Below are 27,142 nucleotides of genomic sequence, written 5' to 3'. Positions count from 1 at the left end.
TTTGAAGAGGTGAGCGGGGGGGGGGGGGGGGGGGGAGGTGGGGGGGGAGGTTGGGGGAGCCAGATGGTGGGTATTAGGGAGGGCACGTATTGCATGGAGCACTGGGTGTGGTGCAAAAACAATGAATACTGTTACGCTGAAAAGAAATTAAAAAAATAAATAAAAACAAAACAAAAAATAAAAAAAAATGAATTTTAGGTTGATTAGACATTTAAAAGAACCATGTGAACCTTTTCCCTCTCTAAGTTCACAAAATGAGTTTTAAAAAGATAAATTAAAAGTCTGTGAATTGGGCGGAAGCAAAAGAATTGATCTTGGTTATTCTCGTTAGAACATCAGTTTGGCTTTTTATCATTTGGTCTCATGTGAGGTAGGCAAAAATAAAGGAAAAGAAAGAAACAAAAAACTACAATCTGAAGTAGAAAATATAAGCAACTAATTCCCCCATATTGTTTTATGAAGCTTACATAAAAGTTCAAGAAAAATGTATTTAATGTCATAATACGTTTTCATAACTGAGAGTAAGAAATACAATGTATTTTCAAGTCTTTGTGGAATTATACTTTGCTTACAATTCACCCAAGCAAGAGGTTTTTAAAAGTCTATGTTTCAGAGTGACTAATTTCCTTCCAAAAGTAAATATGTACATAAGAACAATATAGCTTTTTATGGGTTTTGTTCTCCCATTAATTATATTGAACATGTTTATACAATAGTTATTTACTTAGGTAGTTTGCTTACTAATTAGTATCTCGCCATCCACAAAGGCCACTTAGTGCAAATTTACAGGCTGATCTGATTACTAAAAAAACAAACCTCAGCAATATGATTCCACCTGCCCTAGTCCAAATGAAGCAAGAATCCTGTTAAGTCAATTTCAAGAGAATTCCCCCCACCCTTAATGTAAGATCATCCTCTTCTGCTGCCTTCAGCAAGAATCCTGTTAAGTCAGTTTAGCAAGAATTGCCCTTACCCTTGATGTCTCCTCTTAGCAATTTTCCATCCACTGATCCCCTGATGCTCCTCGACAGCTGTAAGCCCCCAGCTATATCCAGAGGTGAACCTAATCTCTCTCCCCTATTATGACAGTCTTATTACTTATCACAGTGCTCCTGAATAAAATCTTCCTTGCCTTTTAACAACTGTCAGAATAATTTTTTTTCTTCTCCACTCCCTCTTGCTTTGTTCTAGTTTTAATACTGTTTATTAGCCCAGCAACAAATGTAGTTTTAAACAGTCTACACCATATAAGCATTCCATAACTTACAGTTAACAACATAAAGTATTTCACTACGGACTTACACAAGCCCTGATTCAAACCTTTCGTATTTTCACATTAAAGTAGAAGTAAGTATGTAAGTAAATTACATTAACTATTCATTTCCTACATGATGTCTTACAGCCATATGCCCATTATATATATTATAAATATATGTACTATGTGTATTCATATATATGTGTGAACTTGCATATATATTTATATATGAATGATAATAGTTTCTAAAACCTTTGTTAAATATCAGTGCTTTCTCCCAAGGCAGAAAAACCAGTTCCAATTTTCTACCATTTACCCAGCAGGGTGACTGTGATCAAGTCACTTAGCCTCTCTGAGCCATTTCCACATTCCTAAAGTGGAAATAACATTATTATCCACCACATAGGGGTGTGAGAATTAAAAAGTGTTAATAAATGTCAAGTGCTTGGGATGTAATAATTCTCAATAAATCTAAACTTCACAAAAATAATCAAAAGGGGAAAACAAATCCATGGCTGCCACAGAATACTTTATACCAGGTAACACATCACAACCATTAACAGAAAAAAATGATCAAGTGGACTTATTATGTTCAGTTCTGAAGTTTCTGTCAATTGACTTTAAAAGAAAAAAAAAAACCTACAAATTTAGTCAGTACCAAGTACACAGTTTTCATAAGGTCAGATCAGGTGTAGAGAAGTTATTCCTCAGCGTGTACTGGGAAAAGGAAAACTGAATAGAAATAGCCAGAAATGAGAGCCACAGATATTAACAAATGTTCACAAACTCCAGACCTGAAACAAAACAAATTAACAGATAAGTGAAGCCAGTCTGACCTGGAATTCTTTCACAAGAATTTTCTGGTACTGCCAAGGATCCTGATACAGTGACGTCAGAAGGGTGGCTACTCTGCCAGCACTCCCTCCCCCAGTGGGCTCCTTTCTCTACCCCTTTATACTCATGGCATGATCACAGGGTACTGCCAATCCAATAGCCTCACCATTCTTCTGCACACAGTTTTTTAAAAGAACAATTCACTAGGTGAGCAGTTACCATGGTTGTGGCACTCTCTCGTCACTTTAAGGGCATTGATTGTTTCATACTCACAACTTTCCAAGTTAGAGATTATTAATACCGGCTCCAAGAGATTGAGCAGCTTGCCCTAGATCATCAGGCTGGAACGTGGCAGAGCCAAGATTCAAACTAAAGTTGTTTGACTTCAAAACCCGGCTCTTTTTTCTTGCTGTGCAGCCTCCTACACTTTCACTTTCAAATGAAAGATAATGATAATTCTTAAAATAGCTCTTAGGTCTTCTTTTTGGTGTTCCAATTTCTGCCAGAAGCTATATTTTATTTATGATTCAGTTTTTGCAAATATTCTTATCCAAAAATATGCTTTTACTTTTTAAAGAACACACTGATTTTTGCTACTTAAAGTTCTGAGATTTTTAAAAGCATGCAAAAAACTACAACCTAGGAATAACTTTTATGTTGTTCACTAGTTTTTGTTGAATCTGTACTTTATTGCTTTCTTGGAGGTATCAACCAGACCTGGTTCTGAGATGATTCTAAAACACCATATCCACATAAATCTAAAAACACAGGAAGATTTTTGAATAAAATAGCACTAATCAAAAAGGGTAGGAGTAAAAAGATAATATTGTTATCAGACTATGGATAAATATTAATATTTTATCAGTTTATAGTCTCTCATCAGTATGCCAGTTCGTTGTAATTACCCTGTCTCCAAACACACACAACCATAAACCATAGTCTAAGTGTTCTCTAGGAAAGGTCACAACATAGCATGGTCTGACTGGAATGGAAAAAGTCCACACAGCACCTTGGTGAGTTTCCAGGATGTATGAGAGGCAACCTCTTATCTACCTCAGACTACTTATCACAAAATCCCAAATTAGGGGATACCAGACAGTAAGAGTGAGGAAAGAAATGAAAACAGGACTGACAGGGGCTCCTAGGTGGCTCAGTCAGTTAAAGTGTCTGCCTTCAACTCGGGCCATGACCCCAGAGTCCTGGGATCAAGCCCTGCGTTGGGCTTCCTGCTCAGTGGGGAGTCTGCTTCTCCCTCTCCCTCTGCCCTCTGCTCATGCTCTGACACTCAACCTCAAATAAATTTTAAAAATCTTTAAAAAAAGGAAAACAGTTCTGATAGAGACAGTACAGTAATGCAGGGTGTAGCGAAACCTGATGGTGACCTTTCTCATTACAGGGAAAAAGCTGTGTCCCTGAGGAAGTCAGGCCATGAAGGTTGAGCAAACGTGGAGAGTTCTAATGGCCTGGAGCTTCCAGTTCTAGTCCACCCTGGAGCCAGGATTTTTCCTGAATATGTGTGCCAAGAATTCCATTTTGCTTCTTCTGTATTGACAAGGGCACTTGTCAATGGCAAGAGGCTGCTGAATAATACTTAGCCATCCTCATCCTCCTTTCAACTGTGGCAATTCCAGCAGTGCAGCATGGGTCATCTATGATCACTCGCATAAATACAATGCAGGCAGTGACACTACTTAAAAAGTGGCCTCTCGGCCCTTGCCACTCAGGTGTGTTGTCCCCAGGCTCAAACCATTGTCTTCACTGGAGAATGTGTTAGAAAGGCAATAACCCAGGCCCTCCTAAGACCTGATTGAGAACATGTTTGTAACTATGTCTTCCAGTGATCTGCTTGCATGGTAAATTGTGAGAAGCATTGAAAGGAGGGCATTCAGAATGTCAACAGAATGAAAATATATATATACAGCTTTTCTCATAGAAAATTCTCAGACAGCCAAGAATATATGTAAGTCCCCATGATTTCAAGGACCTCAGCTCAAAAAATACTTTTAGGAGAATGTGTCCATGGCAACTTATCCTAAACTGATAAAACTTTAAAAATTATGTATGCAGATGTTAAATAAAATACTTATACGATATACACCCAGTGTGTAAAGACAGCATCTGTAAATCAAAAAAGTATTTGATTTTGTGGTGAATGTTTTAGGGGAAAGGTGAGAATAAGAAGAAATCTTTTTAGTTTTACCTTGTACAATTTGTGTAAATTGCTCAGGGAACATACACACAAGACACCTTGACTGGCTATTGTCAGCAATGTCATCCAAGGATGCCTGGGTTGTTCAGTCAGTTAAGCATCTGCCTTTGGCTCAGGTCATGATCCCAGGGTCCCAGGATCAAGTCCTGCACCATGATCCTTGCTCAGTGGGAAGCTTGCTTCTCCCTCTGCCTCTCCCATCCCCCCACTTGTGTGCACGCACCCATTCTCTCTCATTCTTTCTGACAAATAAATGAATAAAATCTTAAAAAAAAAAAACAAAACAAAAAATGAAACAATGTCATCCAAAAGCATTTACGAACAAGGGTACTTATGGTAGCAGAAGAAACATCACTGATTCAAACTCACAATCAGTTGAAATGTTACTATCCTTTGAGACTTTGTGGCATGTTAGTTTCCCTAGGACTCTTCATCCAGTTACATACAATTTCATCTTCTTGATACTGATTCACCATGATTGGTTTTGACTCTCACTCATTCAGTTGTTCTCATCCTTCCTCCTAGTGAAAACTCTCACTTCTTTCTAGTGGCAAATAGCCATGTTCACATAAAACATGTTTCTTGGGATGCTCTTCCTCCAGAGAAAAGAAAGTTTTGAAGGAAGCATGTCACCAGAAGACAGAGACAGGGTGGTCACCCCCCACTCAACCCCGGCAAGGGAAGCCTGCTATCTGTTGCTCGCATCGATGTGTAAACTCATCATTCTCTGCTTTTGAATTTTCAGTTCCTGATATTATGCTCTGATATCATTATTATTTCAGAGAAAACATAAACAAACAAACAAAAAAGATGTCAGAGAACACAAGTGTACGACTATAACACTAATTTTCTTTCTTTTTTTTTTTTTTTTTGTAAGATTTTATTTATTTGACAGACCGAGATCACAAGTAGGCAGAGAGGCAGGCAGAGAGTGAGAAGGGGAAGCAGGCTCCCTGCAGAGCAGAGAGCCCGATGCGGGGCTCCATCCCAGGACCCTGGGAGCATGACCTGAGCCGAAGGCAGAGGCTTAACCCACTGAGCCACCCAGGCGCCCCTATAACACTAATTTTCAATGTAAGCCCTTGCCACAGCTGCTCCTGACTACCGCACCTTCCTTTCGTTCCTCGCCCAGCTGCTTCCAGGGCATCCTTAGCTACCACCACTTCAGGAAACACGTTCAGTGCAGTCTATGAGACTAACCACCCCCAAATTTAGTGACTTAAAACATCATGCTGTTCTGGGTCAGAAATTTGGGGAGGACATGGCATGACTGGTTTGTCCTTCCCCATTGGTGTCTGGGACCTCTGTGAAAAGATGGAAAGGTTGAGGTCATGGGGACTATTGCCTGTGGTGCCCACACATGCCTCAGGGAAGCCAGACCCTTATAAAGAGCCCCATTGCACTATGAGCAAGAGTTCCCACAAACTAAGCAGCACTACCTGGCCTTCAGAGGGGTCTCAGGATCCCACCACACACTGTGGTTTAGAGGGGCTTAAGGGGAGGGCCACTTCTCTTAGTTCCCTCCAACTGCAGGACTCATTATACCTTTTGGTAGGTTTACTTTCATTCTCAGTAAACTACAAGCTCCTTAAAGGCTTTATTCATATTCTCCTCCCTTGTTCTTACTACACTGTTGGACTCATGATAGTCACTGATCAAATATTTGTTGAATAAATCATCCCACATAAGAATATTGGTGGATGTTTCTCAATTACTTCTCATATTTATTGAATCATGCTGAATAATCCATCAAGCATATGCTCACTCCTTTACAGTATGTTAAATAAAAGAATTTCACTCTATGGCTAAAATATAGTACCTTCAAGCCAATATTTCAAGACATGTACATAACCATGTAGCTAAGATTATCAACAACCATCTTCCAAAGTTAACATAACCTTACCCTTTTTAAATTTTCCTTTCATGCAGAAAATTTACTTTACTGGTTTATGAACATCCTGAATATGTCAAACATTCTCCCTATTGAGCATTCCCTCTATACTCAATATAAGAAGCAGGGCAATCTGAGATTTTAATAATCATAAAATAAATTGACATAAAAAAAGGTATCACATTCTCAGATCTGCAGTGACTGATTCAGTTAATCGACAATATTCAAACATGTATGAAGTTTTATAAAACTTGAGTTAAAAATTCAATATTAGGGGCACCTGGGAGGCTCAGTGGGTTAAGCCTCTGCCTTCAGCTCAGGTCATGATCTCGGGGTCCTGGGATCAAGCCCCGCTTCCGTCTGTGCTTGGGAGGAAGCCTGCTTTCCCCTCTCTCTCTGCCTGCCTCTCTGCCTACTTGTGATCTCTCTCTCTGTCAAATAGATAAATATCTTTAAAAAAATTCAATATTACATAATTATGACTACAGGCTTCCATGTATCAAGCTAAGTGTAAAAGCAGTATAGGTTTACCTGAAGACCATTTCGCTCCAGTTTACTTTGCAAAAGGATAAAGTTCTTAGGCCGTAAGTAATTGGTGTCTAGAACTAGCTGGTATTTGGTGGCTATGCACACCCTTACCATGAAAAGGAAAAGAGCTTTATTATCTTCACTATAATGTACGCAAGCTTGAAATGCCAGTAACCACTGGGCATTGCAGAAAACCTCTTTATGTTGCTGAGCTGAGTAATACTTAATGCTTTTACTAATAGGGAATTAAGTGGCTCAGAATCCTGAGGCAAGAAATATAGAACAGTAACTGAATACCTTGTCCTGGCTAGATGCTTTTGATTGGCTTTATAGTCACATTCCTTTAAAACTGAAGCATTCACACCAAGAGTCAGTAAACAAAAAGATAACCCAGGATACTCTTAATCTCAATGCTTTCCCATTCATGCATTATGATAATTGAACTGCATAGAAATAACCCTCTCCTATCTTCAATGTAGGATAAACAGGGGATAAACTAATGGAGGCCCTTACTGAAATAAGATACATATCTGATTTTGCAGGGAAAGGCACTCTTCATGGCTTCTCTCCACCAAGAGAGATTCCATAGGGAATAAGAATGTGCATTGTTAAGAGTTTTGTCAGTCAGATGGCTGGGCTCCTACTATAGCATTACCACATAGGCAAAAGATCCATGTAAACCTGCCAGAACCAAACTGTGTATGCTACCAGTCAAAAGCTAATCATTTCTCCTTAACAATTTATGCTATTTTATTATTTTTGTGAATTCCTAGATCGGCGTAGTACACTCATACCATAATCTCATTCATGGATTTTGTATGCTGTTTACTAGAAGTGCAATGCAAAATCATTGTGAGTAGCAAAGAAGCCTCAAGCCCTGTGACAGTTCATATAACATTAAACAGAAAATATGGCAGTTAGATAGCCTGTCTGATGTACTCTTCTTATTATAGTCCATCTTTGCACCCTCCATCTCTTTTTACATGAGCATTACTCCTAATTGCATCAATATTACATGGAAACAAATACAATTTGCTTCTAGTGATAAGATAGAAGAACGTATGAACACACAATAAACAGTATGCTGTTCATCAGAGGAACACTTATTAAGTAGCACAGAATTTTCTCTTGCAGTGAGAAACCATCATTCCACATTGCTTCCCTTTATTATGCTGCTGTAAATTTTATAGCATAGAATGATACATGTAGAAAAGAGTCATATTTTAGTGTCTAAAACAACTGAGAAACAGATTCATTTACCCCTCTTTTTAGTAAGAAAAATTATATGATTGTTAGAATTAAAATATCTTCATTATGTATCTTTTATTTATTGAAATGATTTACATACTCTAGACTGCAGTGTTTTTATGATGCATAAAATTATAAACAAACACCCAAGACATACTTCTCTCAGCATATGGTCTCCAGTGAAAGTACTGGTCTTGTCATCAAGACCTTCAGGGGTACTAAATATTTCATTGTAGATAGAACAAGCTGTTTTTTAACACGTTCCTGATCACTGAAGTTTCTCTGAAACTTGTCCTCACTCTAAGTACAGAACTCATTCTTTGGGCTTCATTACAAACAGTATAATGCTGGGTATTTGTACTAATCAAAGGACTTGAATGAAAGAACAAGCATGACTCATTAAATAATACTTGAGATGTGCACATTTAAAGTCTAGTTCCAAGGAGGAAAATAAGATTTTATTGCTATTCTGAGGAATATAATAACTATTAGTAATAAATACTTGTATATCAGCTAATAATGTTCAGGATTCATGGAACAATTGCCCCCTCTGAAGCTAGGAATGACATTATTCCGACCTAAAATCTGTGGTTGAGAAGGGGTGCAAGGAAAGGCCCTTGCTGGGAAGGTGCTAGAGGGAGGCAGAGGTCACCACTCACTTCGCTCTTCACAGTGAAGGGATAATGATCATTCCACCTTAAACATGAAATGAAGAAACCAGAAGTAGAAAGTCGTAGATAACATGTTGACATTTCTAGAAAAGACCTGTACTTCCAAGAATGCCCTGACAGAGGTAAAATTTGGTTTTTCTCTTTCTCAGAAGGAATAATCATTGAGTTTAGCAAGATCAAGTGTTTGGGGCATGACACAAGGGTCTTCAGGGATAAGCAATGACAAGCATTCAGCAGCATCCCAGACAGTTTTGGGGCATAGCCTTCATTTTATACATGGAGAAGAAAGAGAACTCCGGAGGCTTGGGGCTTAAACGGTTGACCCAAGATCATGTACTTTCTTAGGGTCAGAAGAAAAAGGTATTCTGACTCATGGCCTTCTGTGATGCCAGGCCTTTGCATTTTTAATTGCCAATCATAATAAATAAAAACAAAGGAGCTGTGAGCATTAACTTCTCCTGTTTTGTACTCTTTTGGCTTCCTTATAGCCTGTTTATTCCTTAAATAGGAAAGTCTTTTTATTACAAGATAAATCTACCCAGGGAGTATCTTTCAGGAGAAAGAACATACAATGAAAGGGGTTTGGAGTTTAGAAATAAAAACATATATTTGAAAATGAAAGGGGAACTTGTGTTTAATTATCTTCCGATTCAATCATTTTTGAAAAATGAATTATTGTACCCATTATTATTGCCCTAAACATAATATATTTGAAAAATATTTTTCTAGTAAATTTTCCCCTATTTTTCAATTCTGAGAAATTTACAGCAAATCTGAAATTCAACAAGACTCATAATGAACAACCAAGCAGATGTTTGTTTGTTTGTTTTTTCAAAATGCTTCTGGTGTATGAAAATCTATGAGATTATTCAAGGATAATTAAATATAGTATTTTTAAAAGGGAAAAAAAGCATGGTATAATTTTATGGGAAAAGAAAACGAAATGATTAGATTAGAGACAGGAATGGGAACAACTCACAAGTAAAATTTACTTTAATGTTAACTTTCACTAATAGATTTTTTTTTGCACAAATTCCATTTTAAAAGAAAAATGACAGAAAGTATTTTGGGTAAACAACCTTCCAGAGCTAAGAGTAAAAGGCAAAAAATTCTTTATCAGCCTGCCTGCAAACAGCAAGTATGGTATTTTGTCAGTCCGTGATTTGTGAGGTGAAACTTGCCTTAGACTCCAAAGATTCAATATTCCAAAAAACTATTAAATTACTTTTAAATTTTACCATTAAATTTTTATATCATTTGTTATTATTTTGGTGGAAGTTTCTACCACTTTTTCAAGATAAAGGAGCAGCCTTTCTAAGACTGTGTCCTTTTCCTACTTCCTAGTCTCACACCCAAGAGCAACTGAGTGGTGCCATTATTTTTGCTCTGAGGCAGAGGGCCCAGGACTCCTCTGTTCCTTTATAGGAATAATGACCATCAGCCCTACTCTCTCCAATAATGCTCTAGGCTCCCAACCTTAGTGTTGAAGGGCAAAACAAGGGCCTGGAGACAAGGCCTGGAGATGGGGAGTCTTGGTATAAAACAAAACAAAACAAAACAAAACAAAACAAAAACAAAAGCAAAGCCACGCAAGGGACAAAAGGTGTGAAGACTAGGTTGCCTGGCCACACTGAAGGAGGGAGAGGGCAGGGGTATCTTTGAACCTCAAACACGGCCCCTCCCTCTCTGCCCTATCTTCTTTCTTCATCTGTTTTTGGCATCTTTCAAAAGCACCATGTTTGTCCCCACCATTGGTCCCTGCTTGGCATGCTCATCCCAAACCTCAGAAACCTGTTCCTTCCGGTCATTCAGATTCCATGACAAACGTCTTTGCCTCAGTGGGCCTCTGGGATCGCTGCACCTAAACAAGCACACCCTCCTGCCCCAAACCCGTTTCTCTTGCAGCACCCTGTATGTCATCCACTAGAATGCAAGCTCCAAGAAGTGAGGGCCTTCCCTGTTTCTGTTCCAGCAAAATCTGTAAAATGACAGAAGAGTAAAGACAATGCCTGCCTCCCAGGGGAGCTCTCAGAGCGGCTGGAAGGATCTATGCCCATGTATGTCTTCCTATAATTAGTCTAGCCTGGCATGCAGGAAATGCTTAGTGGAAGCCACTGTTGTTAATAGTAATGTTCTTAGGTATTTCACTTCACAAATGCTTACTGAGAATCTCCTATGTTCCAGAAACTGTGTTATGAGCTGAGGATGGAGTGTTAACAATGACAAAATGATTCCTTCTTTTGTGGAGCTGAAAAGTCATGGGGAAAACATTAAATAAGTAAACATAAACATTGATTAAAGTTGCTAAGAAGCACTGAGAAGTATATAACAGTAGGATCTAAACTTTTTTTTTTAAAGATTTTATTTATTTATTTGACAGAGAGAGAGATCACAAGTAGGCAGAGAGGCAGGCAGAGAGAGAGGAGGAAGCAGACTCCCTGCTGAGCAGAAAGCCTGATGCGGGGCTCGATCCCAGGACCCTGGGATCATGACCTGAGCCGAAGGCAGAGGCTTTAACCTACTGAGCCACCCAGGCGCCCCCAACTTCTTTTATTTTTAAAAACTCGAGAGTTTCAGGCTTCTACAGCTGTGTACATACGCATACACGACTTAAGATTCTCCTTCTTCCGTACATATTATCTCCCAAGGGAAAGATGAAGAGAGCATTTTCCCACAGTATAAATCTCAGAAATTTTATAAATACACACTAGAATCTGGAAAAAAATGTACAGTTGACAATCTATGGTTTTGAGTGGCATAAAACTGTGTTCTAACCTACGACATTTACTGCCAGAACTAGGAACTGTTACAATCAGCAGGGGCTTTAAAGAGTTTCCCCTTTCCCATTATACCAAGCTCCTTGCTAAAATAGCATGGTGGCTTTGGGATCAGAACAAGATCCAAGCAGGATGACCATAATATCAAAACTAGTGTGACCCTATACTGGAAAAAAGCAAATCTGTAGATTTTATCAAAATGTTACAATCTACTAAACCTACTCTCTAGGCTAATGATTTGACTGTCATATCTTCCTCAGACACTGTAAAAACTTCAATTTCATAAATAAATAACACTTTCTGAACATTAAATCATTTCAGACACAACCATACTAAAATCATGCTTAAGAGTATTTCTAATGTTTTCTCAACAAAAGGAAGCTTTTAGTTTCAAGAGACAGGAGTTGATCATTTTCAGAATCTTTATAAATAATATTTATACCCTGTCTTATTAAAAAAGAGAGAGAGAGAAAAAAAAAAAGAGGACCTTTTAGAATTGGTATCTGTACCTCTAGACTTCGGGGGCTATAATAATATTAGTGCTAATTATGGCAAGTAACATTTAAATCGTTCCCAACATATGATAAGTACTAGTTCACACAGTCTCGAGAAGGCTGAAGCCAAAGAACTTAAGTTACTTGTCCAAGGACATGAAGCCAAAATTGGGAAGGGAGAATTCAAATGTAGGCAGTCTGGTTACAAGGTCTGTGATCCTGACTACTAAGCACACTACCTCACAACTAGATCTGTTAGTCTGAAATGCATTTTAGGCAAAATATAACCTTACTAATATTCTTCCTCTCACACAGAAAAATACTGGAAAGCCATACAGTTATATGTCTTCAATGGGATTTTATTCCAAGTGTGACTGGAATCATATCACAAGTACACAGTCCATACTGGCCATGAGGTACCAGGCACACTGCATAGACATGACATGCAGTCTCTCAGAATGACCCACTTTTAGAAGCAACATCGCAGGACCTGAAGGTCATAAAATGAAAAGCCATTCTGAGATAGTAAGAGAGCGCCCAAGTGCTGAGGGGTAACAACTTCAGTCTGGTGACTTTCTGAAGGCCTGGCCAGGATCTCATTGTTCAAATCTGCTGGGGGAAGAAAAGTGCAGAACAGTACTCGAAATGTTTTGCATCACATTCACCCCTGCCAGTCTGGGCAAATCTTTAAATTTAGAGTGCCAATTTAGACTCCCCTTAGTAAAGTTAGTTAGCTTCCTGCTTCCTTCCAGACAGTCCAGGTTAGTACTGAACTTGACCTATCACACTGGATAAATTCAGTCATGGATGCAAAATCCTTCATATGTTTGTTCTTGGATATCAGATTCTTTGTATGGGTCCCACCTGCAATATAGTAACCTGGAACTCTGACTAAGATTCAGCGCTAGATTACAACTCTGCTAATGTCACACTTAGAAAAAATGGAATTCTGTCCTGACAGAATTCCACTTCCTCTTCTTTTGCATTCAATAAATTCAGAGAGATTAATATTAAAAGAAAAACATGATCAGAAATAAGAAAAGTGCAAAAAGGGAAAACACAATATTTTAAAAAAGTAGATGGGAAACATTGAATTTTAGCTTCTCCCATAACTAAAAATAGCTACTAGACACTTGAAATACTTTCTGGACAAATGTGAGGTATAAGTAAATAAAATACTACTATAACTAATTTTGGGAAGGTTTAACAGTATAATAAGTCATGGCGCTGTTTTCTTGGTAAGTTCTTTGTGAGCACTGTTGAGGATTCCCATGGGCCCTGAGTTATAATCCTTAGTTGGTGGCTGCTTTTAGCTGATTTGGGACATTCTAAAACTAAATTCTTAAAAATAAATAAATAAATAAAAATAAATAATAAAATAATTTTTTTTAAGATTTTATTTATTTGTCACACAGAGAGAGTACACACAAGCAGGCAGAGAGGCAGGCAGAGAGAGAGGAGGAAGCAGGCTCCCTGCCAAGCAAGGAGCCCCATGGGGGACTCGATCCCAGGACCCCAGGATTATGACCTGAGCCAAAGGCAGTGGCTTAAACAACTGAGCCACCCAGGCATCCCTAAAATAAATTCTTAATATTGCACCAGCTATTCATCTATGCTTGTCTTTAGAGGTGGCCAAATATAGATGATAGCCAAGTCCACTTTTCCCCAACAGAGAGGATGGTGGGTGAAACAAGAAGGAAGTAGCTCCAGGTGGGAAGGTACTCTCATGCATGTGTGTGGGGTGAAGAAGAAAACAAACCATCTTTTTGTGCACCAACACCTTGTTTCAAACCAAGGACCAACTCGAGAAGCAAGGAAATTCATATACCTCCTCGTCCCTGCACTGTAGTATCAGTCAGCGCTCAGATAACCCATTTCTACTTGCTGGAATTTTAGCTTTCAGTTCTCTTTTCTTCTTTATCTCATTTCCCCTAAGTTTTTTTGTGTCTAGGCATCAATTCTCTTCTCCAGCCTGAAGTTCAAGAGCACATTCCATAGCATTCTTACAAGAGCAGCGATCAACACAAGAGAAGCAGTAGGTAAGAGTCACAACTAATAAGAAATCATCTTAATCCAGGCCAAACAGAACAGTCTGCAGGTTTCTTAGAAGGTAGGGCATGTTTTCACCACCTCTCAAGTTTCATTTTGCCAACTGGCTCATCCATGGATCAACATATTTTATGTTGGCAGGCCCTAAGAGTTTAAAAAGAAAAGACATAATCTGTTTTATCTGCCCTGGGGGGACTTGGTCTGTCAGGGAGACAAGTTAACAATCCTAATCCCATGTGACATGTTCCCTGATCAAGATGGGAAAGGTTATCTCCCAAAAACTGGGAAGAAGGGAAAGGAGATGGAGAAGAATTCCCAGAGGTAAGCTCTGAGCTGACCTCTGAAGACTAAGCCAAAGTAGGCCAAGTGAGGACAATGAGGATTCATGCATTCCAGGCCAAAAGAGCAGTGTGTACAAAGACCATTGGCTTCCTGTATCTCTGGATTTTCTGCTGTACCTTCCTAGAAGCACAATCTACATCAGTTCTAATTGTACTAGGGGCTCAATTAGTACTAATTTAATTAACTGATTTGGTGGTCCTATTTCATCCATGAGGGTACAACATTCCTGCAAGATAAAATGGATGATTTTCACTGGAGTCCTAGGTGATCTCATATAAGGGTAGATGGTGGAAAATTAGGATCTGGTAAGCAGTTGGGGAATCTATCTTTGAGAGACCTCTAAGTTTTTTCCAAACCATGTATGGATGTAGGCAGCTGCCTCTTCTAATTACTCATGGGGCTCACAATTCAGGTGAAATTGGTAAATGAATCCTGAAATCTGTGTCCTACCTTTTCAAAATGACGGCAGAGTAGGAAGCCCCTAGGCTCATCTGGTACCATAAACACAGCTAGATAACTATCAAAGTATCCTAAATACCCCAGAAATCAACCTGAAGACTGACAGAACAAACTGCACAACTAAAGGGAGAGAAGAGGCCACATTGAAGAAGGTAGGAAATGCAGAGACTATAGTTTCAGGGAGAAACGGATCCTGGCTGCTGCGGAGGGAAGGGACTGTGGTATAAGAGATGAGCAAGAGAGAGAGGAACATGTAGGAGAATGCACAAGGAGAACATTTCCCCAAAGCCACTGGCCTGAAAAATGAGAGAGGGTGGATTTTGTGAGTGCTTGCAACCAGCAGGACTTGAAGCCTAGAATTTTAAAGGTCTGTGGGGTTGGCTGGAATAGAGCCCAGAAGGCAATGCCCTGCTCCTGGAGAGAAGACAGAAAACAACTGGGGTGGGGTGGTGGGGTTACAGACAGCATGGAAAGAGTGAGGAGCACCTAGGGCACATAGTGTTGAGACTATTCCCTCTTCTCAGAATGTATCCCTGAGAGGCAGCATGCCTCAAGATACCTCTCTGGGAACAAAGGAGCTGACTGACACCATTTCTCTCCCCTGTCCCTCAGCAAAAACACAGAACCACAGCAGAACAATGTCAACATTGGCTGCCTAACTTGCTTATACCAAACCCCACCAACCCTGTACTCTGGCAGGACTGCCCTTCTCAGTCAAGCTTGCCTCAATCCCAGTATAGCAGGCCCCTGCCCTAGAAGACCAGCACAAGCCCCTGCACATACTACAGAAATACAAACAATTATAAGATAATATTAAGAAAATTTATATGTCAACAAATTAGACAAGCTGGAAGAAATGGACAAATTCCTAGAAACATGTGAATTACCACAACTAAAACAGGAGGAAATAGAAAACTTGAACAGAACCATAACCAGCAAAGAAATTGAATCAGTGATCAAAAACTTCCAACAAACAAAAGTCTAGGGTCAGGTGGCTTCCCAGGAGAAGTCTACCAAACACTTAAAGAAGAGTTAGTACCTATTCTTCTCGAACTATTCCAAAAAAATAGAAGAGAAAATGAAACTTCCAAACTCATTCTATGAGAGTAGCATTACCCTGATACCAAAACTAGATAAAGACTCTACTAAAAAACAGATCCACAGACCGACATCCCTAATGAACATGGGTGCAAAAATTCACAATAAAATACTAGCAAACCTAGAAAACTGAATCCAACAATATATTTTAAAAAATCAATCACTACGATCAAGTGGGATTTATTCCCGTTTTTTTTTTGTTTTGTTTTTTTGGTTTTTTTTTTTCCATTTTATTTATTTTTTCAGCGTAACAGTATTCATTCTTTTTGCACAACACCCAGTGCTCCATGCAAAACGTGCCCTCCCCATTACCCACCACCTGTTCCCCCAACCTCCCACCCCTGACCCTTCAAAACCCTCAGGTTGTTTTTCAGAGTCCATAGTCTCTTATGGTTCGCCTCCCCTCCCCAATGTCCATAGCCCGCTCCCCCTCTCCCAATCCCACCTCCCCCCAGCAACATAGTGATCCGAAGGGGCACGTGTACCCGAATGTTTATAGCAGCAATGTCTACAATAGCCAGACTATGGAAAGAACCTAGATGTCCATCAACAGATGAATGGATAAAGAAGATGTGGTATATATACACAATGGAATACTATGCAGCCATCAAAAGAAATGAAATCTTGCCATTTGCGACGACGTGGATGGAACTAGAGCGTATCATGCTTAGTGAAATAAGTCAATCGGAGAAAGACAACTATCATATGATCTCCCTGATATGAGGACATGGAGAAGCAACATGGGGGGGTAGGGGGATAGGAGAAGAATAAATGAAACAAGATGGGATTGGGAGGGAGACAAACCATAAATGACTCTTATTCCCGAGTTTTAAGTGTGGTTCAATATTTGCAAATTGATCAACATGATACACTGCATTAATAAAAGATAGTTTAAGAACCATATGATCATTTCAATACTTGAAGAAAAAGCATTTGATGAATTATAACATCCATTCATGGAAAAAAACAAAACCCTCAATAAAGTAGGTTTAGAGGGAACATACCTCAACATAATAAAGGACATCTATGAAAAACCCACAGCTAATATCATCCTTAATTGGGAAGAATTGAGAGCTTTTCCTCTATGGTCAGGAACAAGACAGGGATGCCTACTCTCACCACTATCAGTTAACACAATACTGGAAGTCCTAGCAACAGAAATCAGACAAGAAAAATAAATAAAAGACATCCAAATGAGCAAGGAAGAAGTCAAGCTTTCACTATTTGAGATGATGTGATACTCTACACAGAAAACCTCAAAGATTCCACCAAAAAAAATGCTAGAACTGATGCACAAATTCAGTAAACTCACAGGATACAAAATCAATGTACAGAAATCATTTACATTTCTATACACCAATAATGAAGTAGCAGAAAGAGAAATTAAGGAATCAATCCCATTTACAATTGCTCCAAAAACAATGACACCTAGGAATAAATCAGCCAAAGAGGTGACCTGTACTCTAAAAACTGTAAAACACTGATGAAAGAAACTGAAGATGATATGAAGGAATGGAAAAACATTCCATGCTTACAGACTGGAAGAACAAATATTGGTAAAATGTCTATACTACCCAAAGCCACCTACACATTTAATGCAATCTCTATCAAAATACCAACAGTATTTTTCACAGAGCTGGAACAAACAATCCTAAAATTTGTATGGAGTGAAAAAGACCCCAAATAGCCAAAGCAACCTTGAAAATGAAAAGTAAAGTTGGAGACATTACAATTCTGGACTTCAAAGTCTAGAGTGCTGGCCATTACACCACAGGGCCACAATTCTGGACTTCAAGTTATTTTACAAAGTTGTAAAGAGCAAAACAGTATTGTACTGGCACAAAAACAGACACATAAATCAACACAATAGAATACAAAATCCAGAAATGAACTGACAACTATATGGTCAAATAATCTTCACCAAAGAAGTAAAGAATATGCAATGGGAAAAAGACAGTCTCTTCAAAAAATGGTGTTGGGCAAACTGGACAGCAACATGCAAAAGAATGGACCACTTTCTTACACCAAATACAAAAATAAATTCAAAATGGATTAAAGGCCTAACCGTGAAACTTAAAACCAACAAACCCTAGAGAAGAACACAGGCAGTAACCTCTTTGACATTGACTGTATCAACTTCCTTCTAAATATGTCCCTTGAGGCAAGAGAAACAAAAACAAAAATAAACTATTAGGGCTATACCAAAATAAAAAGCTTTCACACAGTGAAGGAAACAATCAACAAAACTGAAAGGCAACCTATGGAATGGGAGAAGATATTTGCAAATGACATATGTAATAAAGGGTTAGTAGCCAAAATATATAAACAACTCATAAAACTGAACACCCACAAAAAGAATAATTTAATTTGAAAAAGGGCAGAAGACATAAACATACATTTTTGCAAAGAAGACATCCAGATGGCCAACAGACACATGAAAAAATGCTCAACATCACTGATCTTCAAGGAAATGAAAATCAAAACTACAATGAGATATCACCTCACACCTGTCAGAGTGGGTGAAACCAACAACAAAAGGAACAACACATGTTGGTGAGGATGTGGAGAAAGGGGAACCCTCTCAGACTGGTTCAGCCACTCTGGAAAACAGTACATAGTTTCCTCAAAAGGTTAAAAATACAACTACCCTACATTCCAACAATCACACTACCGGGTATTTACCTGAGGAACACAAAAATACTAACTCAAGGACAAACAGGCACCCCAATGTTTATAGCAGCATCATCTACAATAGCCAAATTATGGAAACAGCCCAAGTGTCCACCAACTGATGAATGGATAAAGAAGACATGGTATATAGAAAGAACAAAATATTATTCCACCATAAAAAAGAATGAAATCTTGCCATGTGCCACAAAATGGATTTAGAGATTATTGTACTACATGAAATAAGTCAGAGAAAGACAAACACCATATGATTTCACTCATAAGTGGAATTTAAGAAATAAAACAAAGAAGCAAAGGGAAAAAGAGAGAAAGGCAAACCAAGAAACAGACTCTTAAATCTAGAGAAATAAACTGATGGTTACCAGAGAGGAGGTGGGTGTGAGGATGGATGAAATAGGTGATAGGGATTAAGGAGTTCACTTTTTTGTGATAAGCTCCTGGTATTTTATGCAAATGTTGAATTACTGTACTGTACACCTGAAACTAATATTACACTCTATGTTAACTATGCTGAAATTTAAATAAAAACTAAAAAAGCTTTCAAAAAAAAAGAAAAGATCTGTCCTTTCTCTTGGAAACCATTTACACAAAGTATTATGAATACCTATCATATTATATAGATATAGTACTCTGCAGCAATTGAGGTTAAAAGAGGACCTTCTGGTTCTGCCTTTTAGTTAAAATAAATGGAGTTAGTAGACTTGGGAATTTTTTTACAGTATCTTTAGCTGAAATGATGTTCATGTTTTCCCTTTTTCCATTTTAAAATCCAAACATAAAACTTTTTTTTTTCCTACTCAGATGAAGAATCAAGGGGAAAGGAATGATACAGTCATCCAAACTGATCAGACAGAACAATAAAACAAGATGATTTTTAATCATTACTCAATTTTCCACTCCATAGTCTGGAGTTAGACAATAAAACAGTTTATGTCATTTGCTGTGGCTACTCTGTTGCCTGAAAGAAAAGCAGAATATTTAAAATGTTTAAATGTTTTCATGTTGCATTTGGAAAAGTCTCATGATTTGTATTTTGGTCAGATATGCTCAATTTCATATAATAGCAAGAAGGAGACTATGCCCTTCATGTATCTCAAGAAATAGCTTATTGTGTCTCAGAGCAGAAAGGAACATACAGATTAAATAAAGAACATAACAGAGTGTTTAAATTATATCAGTATCCTATTTGTTTTGGATAAACATTTTGATAAATTAAACCTGAGTCACTGCTAAGGACTGAATGCTTGATTCTCCTCCAAAGCCACATGTTGAACACTTAATCCTCTGTGGTGGTATTAGGAGGTGGGGCCTTTGGGAAATAACTAGGTCTTGAGGGTAGAGACCTCATGATGGAATTAATGCCCTTAGAGAGATGGTCTCTCTCTCCACCATGTGAGGAAATGAGAAGGCACATCTCACTGGACCAGGAAAAAAGCTTTCACCAGATACTTGATCTAGGACTTCCCAGCATACAGAACTCTGAGAAACAAATGTCTTTTAAATCACCCAGTCTATAGTATTTTGTTATAGCACCCTGAGCTGACTAACACAATCACCTTAAGTAAATTTAACAATCTATTGAATAAAAGAACATTATAAAAATTATTTGTTGAAGACGCCACTGAAGCAAGCAATGGAATGAATTAACAGAGACATCTCGTTGCTCAACATCCACTGTCTCAACTTAATTTCTGTAGTTCCCACCATAACTATAATGTTTCTCTCTCTGTTTGGAGCCAGAAACATCAGACTCATTCTGAGCCTGGGCTAAGACATCTGCTACAGAACTGATGGCCTCCAGATGCCTTGGCTCTGAGGTTTCTAGACTCTATCCTGGTGTGTTTTCTCCCTTTCAGATAAGGTCCACATCCTGCCTCATCTATCTAGACATCAAGCTATCAGTTACTTGCTTACACTCATCGGTTACCAAACACCTCTCTTTGGAGCTGCAAGCTCCAACAAAAACATACCCTCTTTACTCCTCCTATGTGACTTCAGCCCCTTTGTCTGCCATTCACACAAAACATTCCCCATCCTCTAAGAAATGAACAAAAACAACAAAATTCTTTCAATCTTCTACTCTTCCAATAGCTCGAAGGCGAAATTTGCACTCAGCTACCTCAATCTCTTCTGCCAGATTTGACCACCCTCTCCCTCTTGAAATACTGAGAGCACTCATTTCTGGTACTCCTACTACTTTGGTTGCTGTGTTCTTCTCTGACTCCACTTCCTTTTGCCCCCAGGATGAGCACACAGCACAACTGCAGGGAGACACCATTTCCAGCACAGTGTGGAGTTGAGCAGTGTAGAGACTTCACAACCCCAGCTGACCATCCTGGCTCTTGCTTACATATGTGTTCCCTTGACTGTGGAGCTTTCCAGAGTTCTAGTCTATGCAGACTTTTCTTATTCCACAAGGGCCTCCTGGGAAATCACATTTCCTCCCTTCAGCTGAATTAATGTACACTCTTACTCCAGTGACTCTCAAAATTGCATCCCTTTCCTCCCAAGCTTATATTCCTGAGCCCCTATCCTCTCCACCTGGATGCCCAAGTAACACTCAACAGATTTTCTCTGTTCTTCAGATTTTTCCCTCTTTGTTACTTATTCTCACTATCTACATTACCCTATCAAGTTGACTAAACGGGACATTCACCATCCTTTCTTACTCCCTAAATGCAAAGCTGATTGGTCCTTCTTACATCAGACCTGTACTGTTATTAAACTTTTTTATATATATGCACTAGCTCTCTAACTACAACAGGGACCTCAGCTTTGTGTCCCCCTGAAAGCTGTTGTTGTGCAATGCTTCCCTTAATCTCGCTTATAGAATCTATAATAGGGATTGACATGCAGAGTTCAGTAGAGAAAACACTATTCTCTTCTACTAATTTAATCAGCATATATCATCTAAGTACAAGCTATTACTGTAGGAAATCCTAAGTTGAGACCGCTTGGATTCTGGCATCACTAGGCAATTATTCATCCCTATTTTGCCTATGAGGATACTGAGATGCAGAGATGGGGATGCTAACACTTCCCTGGTGGAGGCCAAGTTCTGAAATCTGGAAGAGCAACCCTAATCCTTTGCCATCAGGCTTCTATTCCTATCAGATAAAGCTGCTTTTGCTGTCATCTGCACCATCCAATTGTCAGGTTGTCTTTCAGTGTCCAACCTCGACTCTGCCGTACCTCGTTGACACCCCTCTGGGAAACATCCTACTGCTTTCCCTGTGTTGGCCAGTTCACTTTCTCCCCTTTGGTCATGTGTTCCTGTCCCATGCCTCCACCCTACACCCTCCCTAGTGCTTTAAAAAGGGTAGTGCTCAGCATCACAGATCTACATCTCCTGGTCCCTATAACTACCTGCTGCATTTCTTGAACTATTTGTCCCATGGGAGACCCCCAAATTAGTATGTCCAGATAGGACTCATTTATCCCCTAAACGAATTCTCCTGTAGGTTGGTTTGACTCCCAGGTATCAGAGGTGGGTCACAGCCCAGACCGCGATGCACAGCTGGTAGCTTTTATCCCTCCACGCCCCTGGCCCTGCTCTCTCCTCACTGTTCCTCCATTCAAGAGCCTCATGTGGGCTCCATGAACACTCATCCTACCTTCTAGAACAGCCTCTTCTAGCTCCTCTCTGAGGACCAAACTGTCCTGAGTCATTAGGGTGGTGAGCCTGCATCGTGTTAGGCCCCCAAGACTGGGCATTTGCTGAAGTACTGTACCCTGACTTATTAACTGGGTAATGAAATAGGAAATGCATTTCAAGTTTTAGTTCCACTTCTCTCCCCAATTGGTCAATTAACTGGGGTAGGTTTGAATTCAGACATAGTTCTGCCAGTTCCCTCATGCTTCCCTTCAACCATGCCAAATGGTAAAGTGTCAAGGGAGTCCGGGCCTGCTCACTACTAAGTGATAACTCAAAGCCAGCAAGTTATGTCAGTTGCAAAAAAGTTATGAAAAATTCTGTTTCAAAGGTCAAACTAACCCCTGAGTGTTAAACTTAAGGAAAGAAAATCTAATTGTCTGATTGGATTGGAAACTGGAAAGAGCTGAAGGAATTCCATTTTCTTCTTGAACAACAAGACATTTTTATCAGCTGGATAAATGTTTTCATGACTGAACTTGTCGTTTTCCCATTTGCCACCCCCAGCCTTCTTCCCAAGGTTGGTATATTTGGAGGGCAAAGTAAGCTTTGTACATAAAGGAAATGCCCTAATTAAATAGTTAAAACTTCACTCTCTACATATTTGTAAATTTAAAACTGGGGGACATTTTAAATTTAGGGGAATATTTAAAATTTGGGGAATTCTCAATCACTTTTTACATTTTTTTCTGGTGGAAATGAGATGGTTTTTAGAGCCTGTTTAGTCACAGTCCCTGAGTTCAACTGAGGCTCAGTCTTTCACTTCTGCGAATTCTAAGAACATCACATTTCTTAATTGGCAGCTGAGATTCTGGAGCTACAACCTAATGACCTGGGCTAAAGGAAAATCAACAAAAGCTACACAGGGCTTCTGATTATTGAACAGGTTCCATAAAGTTCATTACTAGAAATTTTTTGTTTGCTAATCCCAATTCTGAAAGATTTGCTTTACTAAAACTGCATGAAGAGTGAGTGTTTCTAAATGGTAGTGGCCTATTAGGTAAATGACCCAATGATATCTTTATAGATGGACTTAAATTAAAATTGGGAGTAGTTTTCATTTTGCTAAACTTGAAACACCAACCATAATCAATCATTAAGTATAGTGAAGTTTCCTTACCCACGGTTGAAAAAGTATTTTCTGTATTAAGGTTAAAATTTTAAAAACATGTAAAGACAAACTCAAGAAAGTTATACTACTACTAATTAACATTTACTAAGCACTTTGGCTATGTTTATTTACATTGTTTCCACAGTTATGATGACAACACATATATATCTAAGTATGGTTTAACAAAAACTCTTGATGCTGCTGTTGGGGAGAAATTGGGCCAGGCCCCATTTGCCTTAGCTTCCAAAGGCTGGATTTTTTCTTTTCCAGAATTCTTATTTTAATGCAATTAGCAGTGTATCTTCATGATTGCTTACTTGAAAATGTAATCCTATGTCAAAGATTTGGAGCCCAAAAGAAGTAGACTGCACCAACTTTTATAAGCTTTACATCTATTTCTTGACCTTTATACTACTCCTCTTATAGAGGTCACAAATGGAAGGTCCTGGGATAAAAGTAACCTACAAATATGTGTGGCTGGGCCTGTGTGCTGTTACCTTTCACATTAAAAAAAAAAAATTATCCTCTAAGATTTAAAAGTTAGGAAATTTCATTTTTGACTTCCATATCTTCTTGAAAAATACAGCAAGCTCATTAACAATAGGCCCAAATTCCCACAGGGCAGCAATGAGCTCAGGGGCTGGCCAGCCCTTGCTGCTGGCTCACCACTTCCTCCTCACGGCCCCCAGAGACCCAAGCCGAGGTTGGTTGCAGTCCATCACACTACTCATGAAGTGGTTTGTCCTCACCCACCCACTTCCTTCACATTACTTTACCAGCCAGCTTCCTGGGGTATTTGAGTTCGCAGCTCATATTATATCCTTAACTGTAAACATCATAGGGAACCCTTCTACTGCTTAGTAGGGACAGATGCTATTTTAAGTATTTAACATGCATTAACTCATTTAATCTTCAGAATAAACCTAGACGATGAATACTATTAGCATCTCCATTTTATGGAAAAGGAAACTGAGACATCATGAAGCTGAGAACTCCCCGGCAACACACATTTCGTCTGTAGGGGTATCAGCAGGCCCAGTCTGGAACCTGAGAAACTAACCATTAGGACTTATTTCCACATGTAATGGAAGGCTCTTCACAAGTACATCAATAGTGTCCATTCAGTTCTGTCCAATACGTTTCAAAAAGAGTGTCTAATGAGTGCTAATTTCTTCTTCGAAACACCTAAAAATCAAAATTTTAGGTCCAGATTGGAGCTTAAGTAGCTTTTTATTTTAAGTCTGTGGCACGTGATTAGACAAGCTGCCCCTTCTATAAGGCTGTGACTCTGTCAGAAACCACTATTACAAAATGACACAGGGATGGCTACAAGTCCAAAGGCCTCTCTGGTGCTGTGCTGATTGTGGAGCAGTCCCAGTTTCGAACATGTCTTACTCCTTTTTAGAGTTAGACTTATTTTGGTATTTGCAAGCATATGAAATAAACAAAATGCTTAATAAAAATTACCATAAATATGTATGCTAATGTCTATCTTATTCTAAATAAGTACCAACCACTAACTTCAACTTTTCATTACCAAGCTAAATTCCTCATTTCATGATGATGACAAAAAAAAAAAAAAAATACAGTGCTGATCTTCTTATCTCATATCTCAAAATCCCAGGAATGTTAAGCTATTTCACTCTGCTCAAGAATGGACTTGGAACAGTGAGTGTTCTCTTCCATGGACATGACATAATCTGCAAAAACTCCACCACAGAGAGGTGAACCCTTCAAATCAGTATGTCCTTTCAGTGTTTTGCCTTCTCTTTTGATCTAAGCCTTAAAAATTACGATAATAAACAATTCACACTTCGCACATACTATTTAATTTAATCCAAATGTCAATTCAATGATACACGTTATTATCCCCACCTTTCTATAAGGATTTGAACCAAGGCCATCTGATACTTGTAATACTTCTGATACTTGGTTTATTCTACTATCCCATTACCATCCCATAATGCCTCCTAGATGCTGATTAAGTCACTGCTTCAGAAGGCTTCTAAGTACCCAGTGCTCTACTGGACAGGGTCTGCTCTGGAAAACCAACAAGTCCTTCAAGGGCCAGAGGTTGACATGATCACCCACCTGAGAGGCACACGCAATACAAAGCCCAATAGTGAACATAAGAAATGCAAATCGCCAGCACATAATCAGTTGGAAGCTCACTCTGAAGCTGAATTAGTTCTTTTCAAATGGGACAGACACATGCTGACCCAATTAGGAGTCCAAAGGATTTTGGAAGGGTTGAAAGGAATAATCCGAGACTCTGTGCAGGAATACTCTTAAAATAGAGTTGTGAATTCTTAACAGTAAGTTCTGGAAGATGCTGGAAAACAGAACCTCACCTACTGCAAACATACTTATTTCAACACATCATTGCTCCCATTTTCTAGTCTAACAAAGCAGGATCATTAATTCGTTTGAAACGTGAAAACCCTCTTCCAGTTACACAGCAGGGACCGCATCAGGAATTCAGGTGAAAAGCAGAGTGCTCAGTCTCAACAGAGGGCAATGGAAAAGTGCTGACCGGGTATCTCTGGCAACTTACAGAACTGTGGTCTGATGCGGCACCTGAGGAACGTGATCCAGCATCAAGTGCACACAACGAACCGTGCTCTTCAAGCAAAGGCACCGGCTAGGGCAGGGCAGCACTGGCAGGCACCACACGACCAGGAGAAAGCAAGCGGTCCAGCAGGAGAGTCTGGACTCCATCGCTCCATCCGCTGCTGGAAGTCAAGATACAGGAGCAGCAGCAGCTGTGGTGGCGACGGAAGCGGCGACGGCGGCTGCGGTGCGGGACCTGCCGTGCGGTGCGGAGCCCGGCTTGGGAGCCCCGGCTAAAGCCCGCTCCCAGGGGAAACTCAGCCTCTGACCAATCCAGGAGCAGGGAGATCATATTACAGGGCGGAGGGCACCCGCCACCTCTAGGGGGCGCTGGACTCGGGACGAGGAGAAGCCAGTCCGTGCAAAAGCCATTTCAGGAAACAAACGCACTCTATCTGGGCAGCATGATGCAAATATAAACTTTTCCAAAGTTGCTTCCTCTTTACATGTTATGTAAGCGCCAGTCTCTTAGCCCCTAGCTGTCCTTCTTTCTCCCCCGGCTGTCCTTCTGAAGCACAAGCTGATTATTTGTTGAATCAATGGAGAACAGCTTTTCTTTTTATGTGGCAGTTATTACCAAATCCTAAAGGGCAGACAGAGTTCTAATTAGTTGATCTGGGCTCACATTTTTCTTCCCTGCTCCAAAGCATGCTTTCAAAAAATGGTTTCTTTTCTTCCTATACATTCCACACCTCAAGTCCAAAGCATTTCACTCACAAGATTCAAACCAGCTACTTCAATTTCTTCCTTTAATATTTAAAGCTGTTACGTCTACACCATGAACTCCTACACCACCATGCAGAGAAGACAAACTGATAGACAAACGTATGTGTAAAGTAGCACAAGGCCGGGCCACCGCTGGGCTCAGTGGCAGCACCACTGGCTGAAGACACATTCTTTACCAGGTTTAATTAGCCACGGGTCACTGAGTAGAGTGGCCCTGAGGACACTGACAAAGACAGACTTCAATAAATATGCTTTAAACGAGTTTTTTGGTCACTCTAAGCAGGTGTTTAGAAAAGGTTTATGGTTTTATCCTTAAAGACTAAAATTTTCAAATAAATCTTATCCCTAAACTAGAACTTTAAAAAAATGTAAAAGTAATAGAAAAACAAATTAAAATTTGGAATGGTCCAATCTAGGCAACTCCCAGATGACCAGACTGGGACACAAATCTAATGATTATAGATCTAGTTTTGTCAAAGCTTATCAACCTTATAAGGAAA

At 39.4% G+C, this 27,142-nt stretch overlaps 1 protein-coding gene across 1 annotated transcript in view; it reads right to left on the bottom strand.

Annotated features, from left to right (window-relative positions):
• Positions 1-26,657, bottom strand: part of PXDNL (peroxidasin like) — a 521,054-nt gene extending 494,397 nt beyond the window's left edge. Inside the window, exon 1 of the mRNA XM_045982128.1 lies at positions 25,861-26,657. Coding sequence (XP_045838084.1) covers positions 25,861-26,024 — 164 coding nt within the window. The 5' untranslated portion in view covers positions 26,025-26,657. The remainder of the gene's footprint in view (positions 1-25,860) is intronic.
• Positions 26,658-27,142: the final 485 nt, after the last annotated feature.

This window comes from Meles meles, chromosome 1 (assembly GCF_922984935.1).
Source record: "Meles meles chromosome 1, mMelMel3.1 paternal haplotype, whole genome shotgun sequence".
NCBI lineage: Eukaryota > Metazoa > Chordata > Mammalia > Carnivora > Mustelidae > Meles > Meles meles.
The sequence above is the reverse complement of the archived record's forward strand: the minus strand, read 5'-3'. Positions and strand labels throughout refer to the sequence as shown.